This window comes from Mastigoproctus giganteus, chromosome 4 (assembly GCF_048544385.1).
Source record: "Mastigoproctus giganteus isolate SK-2022 chromosome 4, ASM4854438v1, whole genome shotgun sequence".
Classification (NCBI taxonomy): Eukaryota; Metazoa; Arthropoda; class Arachnida; order Uropygi; family Thelyphonidae; genus Mastigoproctus; species Mastigoproctus giganteus.
This window is the reverse complement of record NC_143578.1, coordinates 50,850,141-50,874,360: the sequence shown is the minus strand read 5'-3', so window position 1 is coordinate 50,874,360 and position 24,220 is coordinate 50,850,141. Positions and strand designations below refer to the sequence as shown.

Genomic DNA, 24,220 nt, shown 5'->3' with positions numbered 1-24,220 from the left:
TGTCCAGGGTTTAAGCCTGTGACTGCTGAATATGGTGCTGTTTCTTGTATTCTGTCTATCTTGTGAATTCTTCTGACCATTTGGTTGTACTGGAGTATAAACGGAAAATTTATTTTTTTTTTATTTTAAGAAGTCACAGGGGACCCAGTGCAGTAGGATGTGAGACCATTGGCATTTTGTTTCTGGTTAACAACTGCTGAACAAACAGAGCTGTGTGGACTGGTGCATTGTCATGATGCTGAATGCAGCATTTAGGCATCTCCTGACACCCTTTGTCAACTGCTTTAGGGTAGAACTAGTGATTTATAGTTTTGCATGGAGGAAGGAACTCCTGATGAACAATTCCCTCATTGCTGAAAAAAACAGCATGCACTTGATATTTGATCTGACTTGCCTTGCATTTTCTGGAGATTGGCATGATGGACTTTACCACTGGGAGTATTTCTGCTTTGTTTCTGGGTAATAACTATTAAGTCAGTTTTCATCCTCTGTTATGAGCATGTGAATGAAGTTTGTGGATGCTTCCATACAGAAAGTTGGTTCTGTTTCTGTTCATTATTCGGCAAATGGCGCACAAATTTTGCTGCAATGTGCTCTATGTTTCAATTTTCAGCTGAAATGCGTGGGCAAGCACTATTATCGGCTTAGAATGTCAGAAATATCGTTAATCATACACCTCCTGCCCTCATGGATGCACTTTTTCAACATTTTCTTGTCCAGTTTGATGATGGGAGACTTGAGTGCTTGAAATACTCAACCGAAGTTTGGCCACTTTGGGAAAAATGCGAATACTGTGAAAACTTAGTGTTTTATCCATGTTATCATCACCAAATGTTTGAGCATTTCGTACGTCTCCGGCTCACATCTGGTGAGTATGAGCTTGGCACACCCAGGGTCCTGAGCTGGATATCATCATTCTTCTCTTTCTTGGTGATTCCCTTCTAGCTTTCTCTCTCTCTCTCTCTCTCTCTCTCTCTCTCTCTCTCTCTCTCTCTCTCTCTCTCTCTCTCTCAGGGTAACTCAGGGATTTTTTTTGGCTGGTGCAGCATAAGCCTCAGGCTTTCTTGCACCATATAGCTAATAATAATAATAATAATAAATAAAATGTTTTCCCAAGTTTATGACAAAATTTTATGAAAATTTGCTGTTCCTTACGTCCATCTTTGTGGGTAGCACAGTGGTTATAGCCACCATCCTCCCAACACCTGGTGGAAAAGGCCCAGGTTCGAATTCCGTCAATGGCTCGAAGAACTTTCATGAACTTTTCACTCAGTGGCTGATTTAGTCTGTCTCAGGCGAGACAGCAAAGTTTTCTCTCCCGTAAACTCTGGTTTTTCGTTCAGCAAATGGTCAATTTGAACATCTGCAATGGTTCCTCTATCTGTTACATGCTCAATTTACAGACACGATTGCTGCTGTTACATGCTCAATTTACAGACACGATTGCTGCTGTTACATGTTCAATTTACAGACACGATTGCTGCTGTTACATGTTCAATTTACAGACACGATTGCTGCTGTTACATGCTCAATTTACAGACACGATTGCTGCTGTTACATGCTCAATTTACTTACATAATATAGACGGATAGATGAAATGATTATCGAGCTGCCTTAATATGACAGTTTTTTTCATTTTTTCTTTACTCAGCTACAAAATCTCAAGACACTCAACAGAAACGCGCCACGCTAACACACATGGAATTAGTTCAGCGGTATCTAACGGCGCACTGCTACAATACACGTTAGCGATTTATGCGGCCAGTTCGGTAACTTTTGGTTTGCATCTCGTACATTTTCACCGGATAGATTTTAGTCAGTTATTTCACATAAATTTGGTTTACTTTGAGAGAGGAAAGGTTACAAAATATTTGTGTTGTGCAATTATTGACAGTAGAAAATTTAAGCTGTAAAAATGATTGCATTCAACTGATTTCGAAAATGGTAAATAATTCCGTAAGACAACCCCAGGGGCTCACATCTGGTGAGTATGGGCTTGGCACACTTAGGCTCCTAAGCTGGATATCATCATTCTTCTCTTTCTTGGTGACTTCCTTCTACTTCTCTCTCTGGGTAAATTGGTTTTTTTTTTTTTTTTTTGCTTGTGCAGCAAAAGCTCCAGCTTCTTTGCACCATATAACTAATAATAATAATAATAATAATAATAATAATAATAGCGTAATGCTGTTACCTTAAGGAATTATACAGATCTCGGTAGTAGTGGCCTTTATGCTTACGTTTTGTGATCCCACACATTGGTATTAGCTAAGCGGTGAAGGTTTGAATTTAAAGGATTGAAAATCCGAATTACGACTGGAGACGTAAACTTTTCATAAAACCACTATTAGGAAGAACAATTTCATGTATTGCATTCGAGATAACTTAAGACGATTTGCATAATCACCACAAAAATCTGCAACAGCTGCGAGTGAGACTGATATCAACAAAGCAAGTATAAACCGGATTTTCAAAAAAGCTAAAATTGCCACACGATATGAATGCAGATGATCTCGGTCTCTGAGTTTAGTTTTGTGATGAGTTAAAGGAAAGGTAGACAAGGATGCGTGATTGTTTGGTCAAATGAGGTAACGTTCAAACGCAGCGGTACAATGAACGGACATTTTGTGTGCGTGTGTGCATGATAATCCAAATGTTCATGTAGACAAGACAGCGAATTTACCAGGAATTAACCTGGCTGAATATGCCATCCATGGGAATTGGGCTGGTTTTTTTTGTAGGAATCGTTAAAGGTGTGTCTTTATGCACAGGTTAAATGTATTCATTGTGAGTGAAGACCATTTATGAGCTGTACTGGGATGAAATAGTTACTACCAACAATTCACTCATTAAGCTGTGAAAAAACTAGCTCGTAAACAGTCTTTAACGGTACGTATATGGAAAGTAATAAATCTTGCTGCAATACACCCTACGTGATGAGTAATTCCTTATTAAATATGTGATTCCTTAAAACATTGGCTCCTTATAGGCTAGGAGACTAGACTATAATTTTATGCGCGATAGGGGACGCTGATCTACACAGCATGTTTCATGGGGTATGATGTGTGAAAGTCGTTAAGTCCATGTGTATGAAAGCGTTTGGTTTGTCTTTGTTATAGTTATGGCTGATAGTTTTAAAGATTTAGTAGGGCGATTCGTTAAAGGTGGAGGCGGGGGTGGTGGAATTACTACTGGACTGAAACTTCTGGTTGCGGCAGGTGGTCTTGCATATGGGCTGAGTCAGTCCATTTATACAGGTATGATATTTTCTGTTCGCCATTATCAAAAAAAAAAAAAAAATTATGCGAAAAGTATATATATCTCGAGTTGGAAAAACAAATTATGATTTAAGATATTTGGAATATTTTTGCTGTAAAAGTAATACTCTTTCTTTGCTATACATTAGTAATTTTTGTTTTCTTGAAAACTATAGGTTTGGGTTTTTTTTCTTTTTAAAAATATTGGGATCGGCAAACCCCAGGAAGCCTGCGAATCAGCAGTCGGAAAGAAAGGCTCCTTCCCGACCTGTCCTGTATTTTCAGAGAAGAGCCTGGCTTTGGGGGCGGGATAAATTTTTGGAAATAAGAGGATCTATATCTATGGACTTTTTTCAAGAAAAGGGTGAACAGAAAGTGGACATGGAAGAGCCCAAATGGATTAACAACTAATGAAATCGACTTCGTCCTCACTAACAGAAGATATATGAATGATGTTATTGTCCTGAACATAGTCTCTCTCTCTCTGGCGCATAATAGCCACTGCTGCTAATGCGCTATTAAAATTTTAAATCAACCAATCTCTCTCTCTCTCAGGGTAACTCGGGAATTTTTTTTTGGCTGGTGCAGCATAAGCCCCAGGCTTCCTTGCACCATATGGCTAATAATAATAATGTTGGAAGTGATCACAGAATACTAAGATGCACACTTGATATAGATGTAAGAAAAGAAGGGAAAAAACTGACTCGAGTAAATAATACGAAGGTCTTTGAGATAACAGAAGAGGAGAAAAAGCAGTATGTACTGGAAATTAACAAGAAGCTTGAGCTTCTGCAGACTGCTCAGGACCAAGATATTGACGAGGAATATTACAACTTTCTGAAAGTGATAAAGCCCAAGAAACCTATAAGTAAAAAGAAATCCAAAGAAGAAAAAATTAGTCAAGAAACACTTGTCATGATGAACCGAAGATGACAAATGAAGAGCAAGATAAACACTGACAAGGACAAAATTGAGTATACTGAGTTTTGCAAAGCCATTAGAAAGAGACTCAGAGAGAACATAAGAAGATTTAACACAAGAAATGTAGAACAAGCATTAAGGGAAAACAAAGAACTTAAATCAGCAGCCATGAGCAGTAATACAGAAAGACAAATGATACTGAAACAAAATAGCATTGGTATACTTATAAATAGCAGAGAAGGCATAATTCAAATGGAAGACTAGACTACTACAGAGAATTATACAAGGAGTGAGGGAATGATGCCAGCAGTGGGAAAGATGGATCGCAAATTAGTAACACATACAACATACCCGATATCTTTCCTGGTGAGGTAGAACACGCGTTGAAGAAAATGAAGAATCAGAAAGTCCTGGGGGAAGATGAAGTTACCGTAGAGTTGTTAAAATTGGGAGGAAGAGACATGACACAAAAACTGGCAAGACTCTTCACAAAATCATTAGAAAAAGGTGTGATGTCTAAGGAGTGGAATAATGCAATCACAGTTTTGCTGCATAAGAAAGGAGATAAATCAGAAATTGGAAATTATAGACCAATTAGCTTGTTATCCCACATCTACAAGTTGTTCACAAGGGTAGTAGTAGTAGTAGTAGTGGCATGTGATGCAAGAAAGCAAGTGTATGAGCTTATGCAGCATCAGCCAGCCAAAAAAAAAATCACACCATTCCCTCCAAATGCCTGTCCAGTTCCTCCTTAAATTTATTCAACCTATCAACTTCCACAACGACAGATGGAAGTTTGTTCCAGCAATTAACCACCCGCTGGCTAAAGGCAAATTTCCGTACATCTATTCTACATCTGTCTTTTCTTAATTTGAATTTATGCCCCCTTAGGTTTGTAATCTGAACAAGTGGAAGGATCCCATTAGAATTCAGCGTGCTCAACCATTCAAGGCCTTATACACTTCAATCAGATCACTGCGCAGGTGCCTAGTCTCCAGCCACTGCAATTTGCAGAACTTAAGCCTCTCTTGGTAAGAGGATCCCTTCATTCCCCTCACCAATCTTGTTGCCGTTCTCTGTACACGCTCAAGTAAATCTACGTCCTTCCTAAAATGAGGTATCAAGACCTGTACGCAGTACTCAAGGCGTGGCCTGACCATTGCCTTATACAGAGGGATAATCACCTCCTTTTCCCTGCTAGCAAAATTCCTATATATCATTGACAAAACCCCATGACCTGCCCTGGCAGCCTGTCTGCATTGCTCAGAAAACATCATATCTGACTGCACAATTACTCCCAGATCTTTTTCATTTTCTACCACCTTAAGTGTAGTACCACACAGTTGGTACGTTTCTCTGGGGTTACTTCTACCCATATGCAGTACTTTGCATTTGTCAAGGTTAAACTTCAGTTGCCACTTCTTAGCCCATCTGCCCAAATTATCTAGATCCTGTTGCAGTAGCACACTGCCATTACTGTCATTAACAACCCTGCCAACCTTTGTATCATCTGCAAACTTTGACATTAAGCCTGATATACCTTCATCAATATCACTGATAAATATACAAAACAACAGTGGACCTAACACCGAACCCTGTGGGACTCCACTAATAACATTAGTCCAAGAAGAGCAGCACCCATTGATTACCACCCTCTGTCTTCTCCCACTTAACCATCCTTTTATCCATTGTAGCAACTTACCCTTAATACCATTCTGCTCCAATTTGTACAATAGTCTTCCATGCGCAACAGTGTCAAAAGCTTTCCTGAAATCCAAATATATGATATCAAAATTATTTTTTGCATCCAGTTCCTTTGTAACCACATCATAATATCCTATCAAATTTGTCAGACAAGACTTTCCCTTAACAAACCCATGCTGTGTCTGAATTATTGCTGCAGTCTTGTCTAGATGATCCTGCAATGCATCTTTAACCAGTGACTCCATTATTTTACCCGGAACAGAAGTTAAACTAACTGGTCTGTAATTACTCGTGTCACCCTTCGATCCCCCTTTGTGAATTGGGGATACATTTGCACATCTCCAGTCCGTGGGAACCTCCCCTGAGTCCAAGGATGCTCTCATAATTATGGCTAAGGGTTTGCTTAGTTGCTTTGCCGCCTCCTTTAATATAACTGGATAGATCCCATCCACCCCAGGTGCTTTTCTTATGTTTAACTTCAACAATTTCTCCTCCACTTTGCTTTCAGTTATTCCAAAATCATTAAGTATCCTGCTACAATTTGATAACCTTCTGCCATTTTCAAACCTTAATAATTCCCCATGTGTGAATGTAGATGCAAAATACTCATTCAGTTTGTTTGCTATCTGAGCAGGATCATCAACAGTGGAACCATCAGTGTCAAGTGGGCCAATCATATTCATCCCCTTCCTTTTAGAGTTTATATAAGTAAAGAAATCCTTGCTGTTTTTCTTAGCATCTTTTGCCAAGGATTTCTCGTAATCTGCCTTCGCCTGCCTAACCTCCTTTGTCACCTGATTACAGACTAGCTTATATCTGCCATAGGCTTCTGAATCGCTTGATAATCAACCGAAAGAGCAAGCTGGCTTTAGGACAGGATTCTCAACCATGGATCACCTTCACATAATATCACAGCTAATGGAGAAAGCAAATGAATATAAAACACCATTATGCCTGGCATTTGTGGATTATGAAAAGGCAATTGACTCCATATAGCAGGGGTGGCCAACAAGTCAATTGCGATCTACCAGTTGATCGTGGCTTTAATTTCGGTCAATCACAACGAATTTTAAATATGTATTAAAAAGTAGATTAGTCAAAATCTAAATGTTATTATTATGCGCCCCACTGCATACGCTTATTACAAATCTGTTGAACCACGTGACTATTCTTGTCAACGCACAGCCAAAATTGACCCAAAAGGGTGATGAATTTCGATATTTTGAGTTACCACTGTATCATCCACCAACAAGTCTTAACCAGCAAAAGCTTAAACACTAAAAGTGTTATGGACATAGCTTTCAAAATTGTGAATTCCAACAGAGGACAATCTAATCAAAGGAGGCTTTTCAAAATGCAACTGGATGAAAAAGAACCAGATCTGATATTACACACAGATGTGAGAAGGTTGAGTCGGAGTAAGTTTCTACAGAGATTCCGAAATTTGCTGAATGAAATTAAAAAAAATTGTTGATCAAGGGAGAGATAATTATCGGCAGCTACAAGGTACAGAGTGGTTGTTTGATCTGGCTTTTTAGACAGATTTTACCAGTAAATTAAGTGATCTGAATTTGGAATTACAAGGAAAAAATAAAAATGTGGGTGACATGATTAGTAGTTTTTCTGCATATCAATATCAATTTTTGGCAATGGCTAAAGGATCTCAAAGGAAAAAAATTCAATATATTTCTTATCCATTTAATGTCAACTTAGATATGAAACAAATTGCAGAAAAATCGCTGAGATTTTTCACATGGAGAAAATATTAGCTGAAAATGAAATTATTACATTGCGAAACGATATCTTCCTAAAAGCCAGATCATCAAAAAAGACCTTTGGAAATATGTTTGCCAAGAAAAGTCCCCAAATGTAAAAAAATGCAGTGAACTTTTAAATTCCTGTTTTGTTCCACATATCTATGTGAATCGGCCTTTTCTTATTTGAAACAAACAAAGGCAAAGAATGGCTCTACTCTTATGGACAGAAGATATCCCAGATTTTGAAAGCTTACACAGATATTCCAGATTTTGAAAGATTTTGCAGATGACACGGAGACACAAACTTCACATAAAGTAAAAATTTAAATACATATGAATTTAAAATAAGAATTCTGAATTATATTTAATTTTAAAATTTATAAGCAACATTTTTCAATATATGTTGATTAACTTTTTTACCCATGTGCAATGAAATTCTTGAAATGGTAGATTGCATCACATTTTGAAGAAATAAAGTAGATTGCATCACAAATTAAGTTGGCCACCCCTGCCATACAGCATAAGGCAATGTTTCGGGCACTGGAAAGACAAGGCATAGATACCCCATATATTATGATTCTGAAGAAAATATATGAGAATGCTACCTTTTTTTTTATTAGACTAGACAAAGACAGTAGCAAATTTAAAATTGAGGCGTTCGACAAGGAGACCATATCTCCGAAGTTGTTTACTGGGTAGCCCCTTGAGGAAGCTTTCAGAAGATTAGACTGGTCACAGAAAGGAGTCAATGTGAATGGAGAGTACCTAAACCATTTATGATTTGCAGATGACATTGTGGTCATAACCCACAATCCCAAAGAATTAGAGGAAAAGGAGTAGTAATTGAAAAGGTGGAGTCATATACTTACCTGGGACAAGTCATAGCTGTAAGAATGATAAATGGCTGGAAGTCAAGAGAAGAATAAATTTTGGATGGGTAGCATTCAGGAAATATAGTCAATACTGAGGAGCAATATCCCAATTTGTCTGAAGCGTAAAACAATGAACTTATGGGTGAAACTTGGCATTCACCAAAAGAATGGAAGAGAAGCTGAGAACTACACAGTAAAGAATGGAACGAATTATATTGGGAATCAGACTATTTGATAAGGAAACACATGGATTAGGCAGCAAACTCAACTAAGGGACGTTCTTAATAAAACAAAAGAACTAAAATAGTCTTGGGCAGGACACATAGCTCGAAGACGATGAGAGATGGACTAAGAAAATAACAGAATGGTACCCAAGAGGAGCTAGAAGAAAACCTGGAAGACAACGACAGAGATGGACAAATGAAATTCATGAGTTTGTGGGTGGATGACCATTGCACAAAACAGAAGGAACTGGAAAGTTGCTGGAGAGGCCTTCATCCTGCAGTGGATTGAAAATGGCTGATGGTGATGATGGAAACTATTTTCTGTTATTTTCCAAAAATATGTTCAGATTTAATAAGGATGTTTTTATTATAAAAACAAAAACTAATTCCTGTAATTTTACTGGATGATAAGATACACGAACATTTTAGAAGCCAAATTTTGGGGAAAAAGTATTTTATTACATATATTTGACAGACAAATTCAAGTGCTTACTAATCAAAATGCCAGTGTAGAAAGAAGCTTTTACTCATCATTCAGATCATCACGTCTTTACTTTTGCAGATAACGTGGTTTTCTGTGATTCGGTGTTATCCAGTTGGTCCACTTCTTGTGCATGAATGCTTTAAAGCAACAGTTCTCAAACTTTAGTGATATTAATTTGAAAATTTTTCCACAGACTCCCAAACTTAATAAAATTGTTTAGTTGCTGTAAATTCTTCCAGCTTTTTAAATTTATTAATTTTTGTTGTTAATAAATAAAATTATATTTAAATAATTTTAGAATAGAATAGCAAAGAATTAAGTTTGAATAGCAAAGCAACTGGCACAAAGTAACAAGAGTGCTGTGGCTCAGGAGAACCGAAGGAGACGATTCTTCAACATAACACAGCCTAACAAAATGTGCAACTTGTGAATTATGTCCAGAGCTTTCTGGAACAGGACATGATCCAGCCAAGGGGGATGTCTTTATGTGTGTGCTGGGTGCAGAGTGTGTGAAGAAATTAGCCAGCAACTCAGCATTCTGATGGGCATTTATGAGAATTTAAAGAGTATGGTAGATGCCCTCAAAGGAATTAAAATGGGAGAGCATCAAGTTGTCAGCTACCCAACTGAATGCCAGAGCTCACACTTGTGCATCAGGCAATCTCCAAGGCAGAATGTGCTGGTCTGAAAAGGAGATGATTATTATTGGTGACTCTATTGTCAGGGAAATGGAAAATATGTTGTGCAAGAAGGATAGATGGAATAGGACCAGTGTATGTCTGCCAGGGGCAAAAGTAGATGACGTAGAGAAGATATCTTTTAAGGGCACAAAAGGTGATATTGTTGAACTTGTTGGCACTAATGATGTTTAAGAGTAGGAGATCTGAGGACTTACTTAACAAGTACAGGGTAATTTGGGGAAAAGTCGTGAGTTAGGATTGAATTTGAAAGTGCATGCAATTCTGTCCAGACATGATAGGAGGGAGTACATATTAAGCTCCTTGTCAATCATTTCGGTCATGGAGAGAATGTGCAAGGCTCATGGGGTAGAATTTTTCTCAGCTTGGTCCGTACATGTTAACAGGAGAGACTGTTTTTACAGAGATGAGATACACTTGAATAGGAAGGGTGCAAGAATATTTGCTGATGCTATAGAGGCAGTGATAGGTGGGTTGGAAACCTGCTAGTTTGGAGGAATACAGACTAGTAGCTTAACTAGAACCGCAGGCAGAGTTGAAAGTGATTCTTGCACTGCTACTAGTGGTACATGCAGCAGCTTGGAAAGCTAGGTGTCTACAACTTCAGACCCTGCTGTAGGTCATCATGGAACAATTAAATACATGGGCTGTGTTAGAGTAACTAAGAGTAGGAGCATTGTAAATAAATTTGATGAATTTGAAGTCTTAAGTCATCAAATGCAGACAAAAGTGATGCTGGATTTGAATATGGGGAGTACAGTGTATACAGGAAGGACAGACAGGAGAGGTAGAGGGGTTATGCTCTTTGTTAAGAAGCATATTAAATCTAAGGCAGTGCATAGTTGACATGGGTGATGAGTGCAATGTTGATTCAGTTTGGTGTGATATAAGCACTGGGATTACAAAATTGAAATTAGAAGTGTATTATAGGCCTAATGACTGTAATAAGTATACCAAACGGCTATACAGAGATAAGAGTTGGTCAGCAAATCAGTGTCTCGTGGGTGATTTTAACTTTCCAGGTGTTTACTGGGATTTTTGGGTTTGTCACTCAGACTAGCAAGACTTATGGATTTCTTGGATGACTATTTTCTATAGCAGCATGTTAGAGAGGCAACAAGAGAAAGCAATAGTCTTGATCTGGTTATCAGCAGTGATTCTTCATGTATTAAGAATTTCCAGGTAAAAGATCCACTGGATGGCAGCGATACCACTGTACTAATGTGTAATTTAATTAGACAACTATTGTGAAGGATAAAGGGACAGATACTTGCTTTCATAAGGGTGACTACAGGGATCTCAGGTTTTAAATACCATTGAGTGGGACCAACTGATGATGTTACCAACAGCAAATTCTAAATGGGAAGTAATCAAAGAAGCTTCTAAGCTTTTCATACCCACGAAGAAATACCGTTCAAGGCTTAGAACTAAATGGATGCCAGATTAATTATTGAGACATTGAAGAAAAGTGCATGGTATATATATAAATTATGAGGCGATAGAGCAGCAAATGCCTATAGTATATATAAATTAGTCTGTAATCAAGTCACAAAGAATGCAAAGACTTCTATGCTTAGATTAACAGCAGAAAGAATGGGTTGAATCACATTGGGCGACTTGATGTCTATGGGTTAATTGTTGATGACCCTGCTCAGGTTGCACACAAATTGAATACATATTTTGCATCTACATTCACACACGAGGGATTTTTTAGAGAAGGGGATGACAGAAGTTTATCAAACTCTAACAAGGAGCTAAATGACTTTGTGATAACTGAAAGGAAAGTGAAGGAGAAATTGTTCAAGATGAACATAAAAAAGGACCTGGGAAAGATGGAATCTGTTCAGTTATATTAAGTGAGGCAACAAAGGAGGTAAGCAAACCCTTAGCCATAATTATGAGAGCATCCTTGGATTCAGGAGAGGTCCCTATGGACTAGAGAAGAGCAAATATATACTCAGTTCATGAAAGGGATCAAAAGGCAACATGAGTAATTAGAGACCTGTTAATTACTCATGGAATCACCAGTTAAAGAAGTAATTCAGGACCATTTGGACAGGCATGCAATTATACTGCAATCACAGCATGGTTTTGTCAAGGTGAAGGGAATAAAAGGGTGCTCTTATCTAGAAAGACCTCAATTCTGCAAATTACAGTATCAAGACTAGGCACCTGCAGGGAGATCTGATTGACGTGTTTAAATCCTTGAATGGATTGAGTAAGCTGAATGTTAGACATTCTTCCACTTGCTGAGACTACACACGATTTGGGTTGGGGGCATAAATTCTTCAAGTTGAGCAATGATGTTTGCAGGATGGATGTGTGGAAGTTTGCCATCTGCCAGCAAGTGGTTGATTGTTGGTACACATTTCCATCTATTGTGGGAATGGATGGGTTGAAAAAATTCAAAGAAGTACTAGACAAATTCTTGAAGAATGAGTGAACTGTATAGGGTTATTTTATTTATTTATTTATTTTTTTGGCAGAGGCTATATAAGTTTGCTTTCTTGCATCATTTGCCATTACTACTACTACAAAATATAAGAAATTATTTTGACATAAAGCTGCCAACTTGACCTCCAACCTTAATGCACCAGATTCAGAAATCACAGGATTGAGTCAATCCAGATTTGGGATGAGCAGAGACATTTGTGCACTTCCTCTCACTGTGGCTGAATTAGTCTACTTCTGGTGAAGGTTGCTTGACAAAAATATCTGGTTTTTCTTCTGGATGATACCATGTTGGAACCTGGAAGAAATTGGTTCTTAAAGTTACATGGTTTTTTTATCCAGGTGGATTAAAAACCCCTTCACACATATATGTATCAGCCAGTAGTGAATGTGGTTTGTTAATGTAATGTCCAGTTACTGCAGCTAAGGTCTTCTGGATTCACAGCCAATTACACATTTAATTCAGCAACCACCTTTCTCTTTTGTCCGTTATGCATGATTTGAGCTGTCTGTGTACAGAAATGGCTAGATCTAGAGCCACCTAGGTATTTTGATCATACTTTCTTTAGCCAAAACTATAAATAAAACATACTGTATGCACTTTGGTATATATGATGTAGGAGAATTTTAGACAACATTTCCAGGGGGTAAAATGTGCATTTTAATGGAAAATACAGTAAATATCCAATCATTATTATAAGTGAAAGATACTTATAAAGAGTTCTACCAGTCTTTTATTATTAGCTATATGGTGGAAGGAAGCCTGAGGCATATGTTGCACCAGCCAAAAAAAAAAAAAATTTTTTTTTCAGAATTACCCTGAGAGAGGGGGGCGGGGAACAACAGTCAAATAGAAGGGAATCATCAAGAAAGAGAAGAATGATAATATCCAGCTCAGAACCCTGGGTGTGCCAAGCCCATACTAAGTTTGACTAATTTTTAAACATTGGACACAAATTTGTATTTATATGAACTGCAAAATGTTTTGTCTTGTGCAGTATAGCTTTGAGGTGTGAGACACTCAGTCACTTTTTCACATGGTAATGCTTGAATAACCTATTTATTCTGCAGTCAGTCTGAATTAGTATGCATTGAATAGAATGTGTTTTGTTGCATTTTAAATTGAGTGAACTTACATTACTCAGCAGCAAATTTGCATCAAATTTTGTTTCAAATAAGGAAAAGTATAACAGAAACCCAAAAAATTGTTAAAAACAGCATCTTGAGAAGGTTTTTTAAGAATTTTTTGAGACAAAGACTTTATAGTGGTTTGCAATATTTAAAGAGGATTGGTTGTCTGTTGAAGTTTAATCCTCACTCTGACCATCTACAACTTCAAAAAACCAATGATTGAGTTGCTTGTTTTCATGATCGATTAGATGTGATTGACATTAAACTATCCATCTAGTTGCTAGTGAAATTGATATATCCTATGGGAAATACTATCAATTTTAATACAAGATTTGGGAATGAAACATGTTTCAGCCAACTTTGTGCCTCGTATCCTTGCTAACAATTACAGAGGGCAGCAAGTTGTCACATGCCTCTGCATACCCACACTTTGATTCTACTATCATTATTGCTGATGCTATCAAGGCAGTGTTAGGTGGGTCGGAAAACTGCTAGCTTGTGGGGATACAAGAACTAATAGATTAACAGTAGCCACTGGCAGAGGTGAAAGTGATTCTTGCACTGCTTCTATTGGAATGAGCAGTAGCTTGAAAAACAAGATGCAGGATATTTCAGAGACTGCTGGGAGTCATTGCGGTACAAGTAAACACATGAGTTGTGTTAGGGTAGCTAAGAATAGGAACAGGTGCATACACAAGTGTATACTTGCAGTGTACACGCAAGTGTATACTTGCGTGTACACCAATGCTAGGAGTTTGGTAAATAAATTTGATGAATTTGAGGTATTGCTCAAAACATCAAAGGCAGATATCTGTTGGGATATCAGAGACTTGGCGTCACACAGATATAAGCAATGCAGAACTGGAATTTGGGGAATACAGTGTGTACAGAAAGGATAGACAGGATAGGAAGGGAGGAGGGGTTATGCTATTAGTTAAGAAACACAAAATCCAAGGAGGTGAAGCTTGAAATATCCCATAGGATATTTCAAGAAGGATGTAGAGCTGTTGGAATGAGTACAGAGAAAGGCAATAAGATTAGTGAATGGAACAAAGGGTTGCTCTCTAGCACAATACATTAGCATTAGCATTAGTAGAGGCATATGATGCAAGAAAGCAAGCTTATTCAGCATCAGCCAAAAAAAAAAAAAAAAAACCCTCTCCCATTTCACCCCTCCGTTCGTTCGAAATACCTGTCCAGTTGAGCTTTAAATTTGTTTAGGCTATCAACTTCAACAACAAGTGATGGAAGTCGGTTCCACCAACCAACCACCCGCTGGCCAAAGGCAAATTTCCGCACATCTATCCGACATCCGTCCTTCCTCAATTTGAATTTATGCCCTCTGAGGTGATTATTCTGAGAAAGATGAAGAATCCCATTGGCATTGAGCATGCTCAAACCATTCAAAGCCTTATACACCTCTATCAGATCACCTCGCCGGTGCCTAGTCTCCAGACTCTGTAATTTGCAAAACTTAAGCCTTTCTTCGTAAGAGCAACCCTTTGTTCCATTTACCAATCTTGTTGCCCTTCTCTGTACCCGTTCCAGCAGCTCTACATCCTTCTTGAAATGAGGCCTCCAGACCTGTATACAGTACTCAAGATGTGGCCTAACCATTGCCTTATACAAGGGAATAATCACCTCCTTATCCCTGCTAGAAAAATTCCTGTATATCATTGACAAGACACCATGAGCTACTCTTGCAGCTCGTCTGCACTGCTCAGAGAACTTCATATCTGCCTGCACAATTACCCCCAGGTCCTTTTCATTCTCCACCACTGTCAGTGTAGTACCGCAGAGTTGATACATTGCTCTGGGGTTACTGTTACCCATATGTAGTACTTTACATTTGTCAATGTTAAACTTCATTTGCCACCTCTCAGCCCATCTGTTCAACCTTTCCAGATCCTGTTGCAGCAGCATAGCGTCAGTAGTGTCCTTAGTGTCCTTAACGACCCTGCCAACCTTTGTATCATCTGCAAACTTAGACATTAAACTTGATATCCCATCATCAATATCATTCATAAACACCGAAAACAACAATGGACCCAACACTGAACCTTGAGGAACTCCACTAATAACATTAGTCCACGTTGAGCAGTGTCCATTGATTACCACTCTCTGTCTTCTGCCACTCAACCATCCCCTTATCCAAAGCAGCAATTTGCCTCCAATGCCACACTGCTCTAATTTGTGCAGCAGTCTTCCATGTGCAACAGTATCAAAAGCCTTTCTAAGATCCAAATATATAATATCAAAGTTATTCCCTGCATCCAGTTCTTTTGTGACTACATCATAGTATCCAATCAAATTGGTCAGGCAAGACCTGCCCTTAACAAAACCATGCTGCGTCTGAGCTATAACTGAATTCTTGTCTAGATGATCCTGCAGTGCTTCTTTAACCAGTGCCTCCATTAATTTACCTGGAACAGAAGTTAAACTAACAGGTCTATAATTACTTGTGTCAGCCTTTGATCCTCCTTTGTGAATTGGGGTTACATTTGCACATCTCCAGTCTATGGGTACCTCCCCTGAGTCCAAAGAAGCTCTCATAATTATGGCTAGGGGTTTGCATACTTCCTTTGCTGCCTCCTTTAATATAACTGGATAGATCCCATCCACCCCAGGTGCCTTTTTTATGTTTATCCTCAACAATCTCTCCTCCACTTTCCTCTCAGTTATTACAAAATCATCCAGCTCACTGCCAATGTTTACTTTACCTACATCATTCTCCTTCCTGAATAACTCCTCATGCGTGAATGTAGATGCAAAATACTCGTTTAGATTGTTAGCCACCTGAGCAGGATCCTCAACTGTTGAACCATCAATATCCAGTGGACCAATCTGATTCATCCCTTTCCTTCTCGAGTTCAAGTATGTAAAGAACTCCTTTCTGTTTTTCTTTGCATCCTTTGCCAAGGATTTTTCGTAGTCTGCCTTTGCCTGCCTAATCTCCTTTGTGACTTGGTTACAGACCAACTTATATCTATCATAGGCTTCCATGTCACCCATTAATTTGTATGTATCCCATGCATTTTTCTTCTCTGCCACATGTCTCATTAGTCCATCTGACAACCATTTAGGCCTAAACCTTGAACAATATTTCTTAGTTGGTATGTAAAGCCTGGTAGCCACCAAGATTAGTTCCTTGAATGCTTCCCATTTTGAGTTTGCTGTTGGTAACATCATCAGTTGGTCCCACTGTATAGAATTTAAATACTGTCTCAGACCATCATAGTCGCCTTTACGAAAACAAAAACCCTTCCCTTTACCTCTGATGGTAGTTACCTCCTTGAGTAAATCCCACTTCAACACACTGTGATCACTGCCACCTAGTGGTTCATTTATCTGCAGGTTCTTGATGCATGAAGAATCACTACTGATAATCAGATCAAGAGTATTGCTCCCTCTTGTTGCCTCTCGAACATGCTGATGTAGAAAACAATCATCCAATAAATCCACAAAAGCCTTGCTAGTGTGCGAGTGACCAACCCACAAATTCCAGTCAATATCTGGGAAATTAAAATCCCCCATTATAAGACTCTCTGATTTACTGGCCCACTCTATTTCCCTGTACAATATATTATTATACTCATCAGAGTCATTAGGCCTATAGCACACTCCTACTCTCAATTTTGATTTCCCTATGCTTATGTCACACCAAACTGACTCGACACTGCCCTGTCCATCGATGTCAACTGGCTTCACTTCCTTTGACTTTATGTGTTTCTTAATTAATAGCATAACCCCTCCTCCCCTCCTGTCCTGTCTATCCTTTCTATATACATTGTATTCCCCAAATTCCAGTTCCGCATTACTTATATCTGTGTGACACCACGTCTCTGATATCCCAACAATATCTGCCTTTGATGTTTTGAGCAATACCTCAAATTCATCAAATTTATTTACCAAACTCCTAGCATTGGTGTACACGCAGGTATACATGCACCTGTTTCTATTCTTAGCTACCCTAACACAACCCATGTGTTTACTTGTAACGCAATGACTACCAGCAGTCTCTGAAATATCCTGCATCTTGTTTTTCAGACTTCTGCTCATTTGAATAGAAGCAGTGCAAGAATCACTTCCACCTCTGCCAGTGGCTACTGTTAATCTATTAGTCCTTGTATCCCCCCCAACTAGCAGTTTTCCGACCCACCTAACACTGCCTCGACAGCATCAGCAAAAATTCTTGCACCCTTTCTATTTAAGTGTATTCCATCCCTGTAGAAGCAATCTCTCCTGTTAACAAGTACAGTCCAGGCTGAAAAAAATTCTACCCCTTGAGCCTTGCACAATCCCTCCAGGGCCGAATTGATCGACAAGGCTCTCATCATATACTCCCTCCTATTGTGCCTGGGCAGAATTGCAGACACTTTCAAGTTCAACCCTAATTCACGGCTTTTTTTCAACAGTGACCTGTACTTGCTAAGTAATTCCGCCGGTCTCCTACTCTTAATATCATTAGTGCCAACGTGTACAACTATATCACCTTTTGTGCCCTTAAAAGATGATATCCGCTCTACAACGTCATCAACCTTTGCCCCTGGCAGACATACCCTGGTCCTATTCCACCTATCCTTTTTACAAAGCATGTTCCCCGTTTCCCTGACAATAGAGTCACCAACAACTACTAGTTCCTGTGGGACCAGCGCATTCTGCCTAGGGGGCTGCCCCTGTGTTGCCTGATGACCAAGTGCAAGCTCTGGCGTTGATGTGGGCAGCTGAGAGCTTGATGGGCCCCTCAATTTATTTCCTTCGAGGGCATCCACCCTGTCCTTCAAGGTCTCATAAAGGCCCATAACAACGCTGAGTTGTCGCCTGATTTCCTTGCACTCCTTACATCGTGCACACACAGAGACATCCCCCTTGGCAGTATCATGTCCCGTACCCGACTGCTCCGCAAACATCAAGCAAACAGTGCATTTTAATAGACTGTGATTCAGAGGGCAACTGTCCCCCCCAGTTCTCCCCTGAACCACAGCACTCCCATTAGCTTGAGCTTTTTGCTTTGCTGCTCTGGTCAGAGTCATGATTCCAATTTAATTCAATAAAATTTAAAACAAAAATTAAATCCTTAAGTTATATCCCAAAACAGTTATGTTATATATATATATATATATATATATTTTTTTTTTTTTTTTTTTTTCGGTATCTAGTGTTCCCTTTATACAACTTCCGTATCACGTGTACCACTATAGTTATGTATTAATTATTTGTTACGATTAAGTCGTTATATATATTTATAGAGTTAAAAATACAATTTAATTGACAATAAAGTTTATCAAGATTAATAGATTTACTGATTAATTGACAATATTATATTATGCAGTATACTACACTAAGCTTATGCTATCGTGTAAAAATGGCGGGAATTTACGAACGGTATTTCTACGGACTCGTAAGTATTGATTAGCTTCGAAATCTCGCTATCTCAATTTAGAATAAACTAAGGATCCTGACTAGGTCTATAATCTACTTATAGAAGATAATTTGATATAACAATTGGTTAATAAATCGACTAAATTTGGTTAAAAGACCTCTCGTTCAATTTGTGACACGTGGATTTGATACCGTTACCGATACTAAGTAATATCTACGAAATCTCTGTCTAAGTTAAACTTTAAACTAAGTATCGTAACTAGGAATATAAAGCTACTCTAGAAAATAAGTTAATATGACAATTTAAACTAATAAAGCAGAAAATAAATCAGGAAAAACTTCTCTGTTTGAAGAGCTTTAAGGAGCAATGTCTGCACAGGCTAACCTCGCACCCAGACTCGGCTATACACGGCTATGTGGATGGCCTCCAGTGTTGCACCATTGTTGTCAAAGTAATGCGGTATTGTTTGTCGATTGAGGTGGTCTGTGACTCTCCACAAGGTTCTATTGGGCCTCTGCTTCGGTATCACGTGTGTCTTTGTGGGGTCCATTCCTTCGAATTCTGTTAGGGCCTTCTTTCACTCGTCCTCTATGCTGGATATCATGACCTTGTCTCTTTCCACTCCAGCTGCTGTGAGTTGTATTTTTTCTTGCTCTTCCTCTGGTTCGGTGGTGGTATGTTCTTCCTCCTCTGGTTCCGTATTCTTTATCATTTTTAGTTGATCGCTCACGTCCTGCTTGATTTTTTCCAAGATTGCAGGAGATATCATTATATTTATTATAATAATTTTTATATAATAATATTATTATTATTGTATATTTTAATAATAATGTTTTATATTATAATTAATTATAATTATAATAATATATACTATTATTATACTGATTATTATATAATTACAGGTAACCCTCGTATAACATGGTTATTATGTTCCTATAAAATGTGTTGTGCGAAACCGTGTTATACGGGACTAAGAAAAAGTACAAAAGGGGTGGTTACGTTTCAAAAGCTAACAAAAATACACTATTTTTTTCGTTAACAAAATGTTATCAAAACTAACAAAAATACACCGTTCTAGATTTTGCATCTTCTGCTCTCTTTAAAAAATCAGTAATCTAGATTTGTTTGCTTTTGCTTGATAAATCTTTGTGAATTTTATCGTATAGAACTAAGCATTTTTGAAGCTCCCCTTTGAACTTTGGACTCCTTTCATTCAAGAATCTGCATTCAAAAAATAAGATTCTAATTGCTCGGCTAATTTTATGCCTTCCCCTATGCTTTTTAGTATAAAATTTGGAAGTTTAGAATTTTCATCTGCGCTATCATCATCTGAAATGATTTGGTTTTACCTCTGATGCCATTTGTACGAAATCCGCTATGCCGGCCTCTTTTTCTACCAGTAATCCTTGAACATCTTCAGTAATTATATCTTTTTATTTTTTTAGGAGCATTGCCATCTAAGGCCATGTTACTCTGTGTATATTGTCAATAAATTGCATGTGTCCTGAGGTCAATTTTCTGTTTTGCTGGATGAAAAACCAGTTTCCAGGGGGGGAAAACCATGCTACCCTCACCCAAGCCTGACTAACTCAGCCACATTGTGAAAAAGACCCATAAAACTTCCTGCCTTCATCGACTGAATTCGAACTCAGGTCTTTTCCAGCTGGTGTGGGGAGGAGGGCAATTCAATCAACTGTGCTACCCACAAGGGCTTCAGTAGTCATATCATCAAAACCTTCCTCTCCTACCGACATAGCAAGTTCTGCTATCTCACTGATTATGTTTTCTGCCCTTTCGATCATGTTTCCTGAATGAGCTGACTCTGGCCATACATTTTTCCACATGCATTTAATGTTGATGGCTTTATTTCTTTCAGCAATAAAGTTATGATTCTGATACAGTTGACAATTGAGAAATGTTTCCGTGCCTCCATTACTTCAATAGGTTCTGAATAAACTTTTTTGCAAAATCCATTGTAACAATTTTCTGATGTAATGAGTTTTAAAGGTGGATATGCCTTTATCTAGCGACTGAATGAAAGAAGCTGTATTAACCCAGTACAACTGTGGCGGTAGGAACACAACTTCAAAGTTTGGATGACTTAAATCTTTTAGATGGCTTGGTGTGCTATCCAATAGTAATAAAACTTTGAAATCTAGATTTTTCCACAAGTTCAATGGTACAGAATGTAACATGGGAATTTCCCAAAAAAATAAAATAGAAGGATTTCTCAATATGTCGCAATTTATCAGTTGTGTTAGAGCGAAACCATGTTGTAGAAGTACTGTGTTATACAGAGGTTGCCTATATAATAATAATAATAATTATTATTATTATTAGCCATATGTGCAAGGAAGCCTGAGGCTTATGCTGCACCAGCCAAAAAAAAAAATTCCTCAGTTATCCTGAGAGAGAGAGAAAGAAAGTAGAAAGGTATCACCAAGACAGAGAAGAATGATGATATCCAGCTTAGGACCCTGGGTGTGCCAAGCCCATACTCACCAGATGTGAATTCCAGTTTACATAATTGTTCAAATTAATTTTTTTCCCCTCAACATATTATTTTGCATCCTTTACAATTAAAAAAAAAAAAAAAGTAACTTTCACCACCATACATGATGGTGAACCACAGGCTGGCTGCAATCAATAGGGCTGCAGGTTTTAGCCTGTGTAACACCACAAAACAGCTCATTGTGGCCGTAGCACTGAAAATCTGGCTACCATGTTAATGGTAGCTTGATTCTGTGTACCCTTCTGGCCTCAGTTGTCTAGAGAATAAATTTAAATTTATTTCTTTAAATAAAGAAAAGATTTTGTAAAGAAAATTTTAATACCTTGATGGAACTTTTTTACCCCTCACTATCATATAAAAACAGTGGGAAATATAACACTGTGAATACTCTTGGCTACCACAGGAAAATCTTATGTTGTTTTTTAAATTAAATAAAATATAAATTTTTTTTAAGATTTCTTAATCTAATAATATTTTGCATTAACCAAATTTTTAGTTATTCAAAGTATCCACCTGGTCAACTATATCTTCATTTAGTTAAGGCAATATTGTATACTGTTTTGTGATCTCTATTAACAAATGAAAAGTATAGAAATTTTGACCTAAATTCTTTTACAGTCAAATATTTTAATCTGTTATTATTATTAGCCATATGGTTCCCAGCCCGGATAAAGGGTGAGGGTTGGTCCAGGAAGGGCATCCGATCGTAAAAAATTGCATGCCAAAACAAAAATGCTGACCCCATATAATAATGGGGAAAGGCGAGGATAAAAAAAAAAAAAAAAATATATATATTAGTCGTATGGTGCTGCACCAGCCAAAAAAAAATTTTTTTATTTTGAATTACCCTGAGAGAAAGAGAGGGAGAGAGAAAACAAGAGTGAGAAATAGAAGGGAATCACCAAGAAAGAGAAGAATGATGATATCCAGCTCAGGACCCTGGGTGTGCCAAGCCTATACCCACCAAATGTGAGCCCCCTGGGGTATGTAGTAGTAGTAGTGGCATGTGATGCAAGAAAGCAAGTGTATGAGCTTATGCAGCATCAGCCAAAAAAAAAAAAAAAAAATCACACCATTCCCTCCAAATGCCTGTCCAGTTCCTCCTTAAATTTATTCAACCTATCAACTTCCACAACAACAGATGGAAGTTTGTTCCAGCAATTAACCACCCGCTGGCTAAAGGCAAATTTCCACACATATATTCTACATCTGTCCTTTCTTAATTTGAATTTATGCCCCCTTAGGTTCGTAATCTGAACAAGTGGAAGGATCCCATCAGAATTCAGCATGCTCAACCCATTGAAGGCCTTATACACCTCAATCAGATCACTGCACAGGTGCCTAGTCTCCAGCCACTGCAATTTGCAGAACTTAAGCCTCTCTTGGTAAGATTCCCCTCACCAATCTTGTTGCCCTTCTCTGTACATGCTCAAGTAAATCTACATCCTTCCTAAAATGAGGCTTCCAGACCTGTACGCAGTACTCAAGGTGTGGCCTGACCATTGCCTTGTACAGAGGGACAATCACCTCCTTCTCCCTGCTAGCAAAATTCCTATATATATGTTATTATATCTTGTGTGAATACATGAAAGAAGGAAACTATATACCCATATATTTTGAAAATAAGTAATAGCCTCTATATGTATTAGGGTACTAGGTAAAGATTCAGAGATAGGTGCACTCTTCAATATGGCAGCAAGGAGAAGAGGGGGAAAGCAGTGATTGACAGGTGGTGACTCGCCCACTCACTGCTTTTCCCCTGTTCTCCTCAACTGCACATTTACAGGCAGATGTCATGTGATGTTGCAACATGTCCAAGCTGACACGAAGAAAAAGGAATGGCAATTTTTTTAAAAAACAATTAACAAAAATGCACGTTATTCAGGATCACAATATGTTGGAACTAAAATGAAGAAAAAGAAACAGCAAAAATTGCAGTGTTTTTAAAAACAAGTAACAAATATTCATACCACACACAACCACTGATTCTTCTCACCTGTACATTACTAGAGGATTTCACAAGCATTAACAATGAGAATTGCTGCTGTATGTACACCCCTACTTTTGTGGCCATACATTACTAGACGATTTCCCAAGCAAAATTTGAAAAACAAGGGGGAGGGGCTGCTGTCCCCTAACCCTTGCTTTTATGCCCGAACATTACTAGAGCATTAACAACGAGAATTGCTGATGCCAGTCAACAACAGAAATGGCTGCTTTCCCCCCCCCCATTTTTTTGCTGGTGGCTATCGTCCCCTAATCCTTGCTTTTTTGCCCATACATTACTGGGCAATTTCACGTGAAAAAGAGAAAAACACTCAACCAGTGCAATGTCCTCAATCAATCACTGTCATCAACTGCTGGCCTGTATATCTCTGATATGACATTGGGGAAAATAAATTTTCTGTTTATACTCCGGGACGACCACACGGTCAGAGGAGTTTATAAGGTAGAGATAATACAAGAAACAGCACCGTATTCAGCAGTCACAGGCTTGAACCCGGGCCACTCAAGGCACATGTACTTATGCACCTGCACACATGACCACTTGGCTATGGCACGAAGGCATCTACACACAATGGAGGCAAACAAAAACTGAATGTAGGAAATTACATATTTCTAATCAGCCACTTAGATAGCTCATCAGGTGACTTTTTTCCCCTCCTGGGGGGCTCCTTCCCCCACACCCCACTATTATTCAGCCCCAAACAAGCAAAACCTAACTTTTTGAACTTTTGAAAATATTCAGCAGATAACTACATTGTCAGTCTGCTGTTTTGTGTAAGCAATGAAAAACCACACACACACACACAAGTAGGAGTATGTTAA

General features: G+C 38.3%; 1 protein-coding gene across 1 annotated transcript in view; it reads left to right on the top strand.

Moving 5' to 3' along the window:
• Window positions 1–3,049: 3,049 nt before the first annotated feature.
• Phb2 (prohibitin 2) overlaps window positions 3,050–24,220 on the top strand; it is a 64,037-nt gene continuing 42,866 nt past the window's right edge. Inside the window, exon 1 of the mRNA XM_090371544.1 lies at window positions 3,050–3,254. Within this exon, the coding sequence (XP_090227670.1) occupies window positions 3,119–3,254 (136 nt within the window). The 5' untranslated portion in view covers window positions 3,050–3,118. The remainder of the gene's footprint in view (window positions 3,255–24,220) is intronic.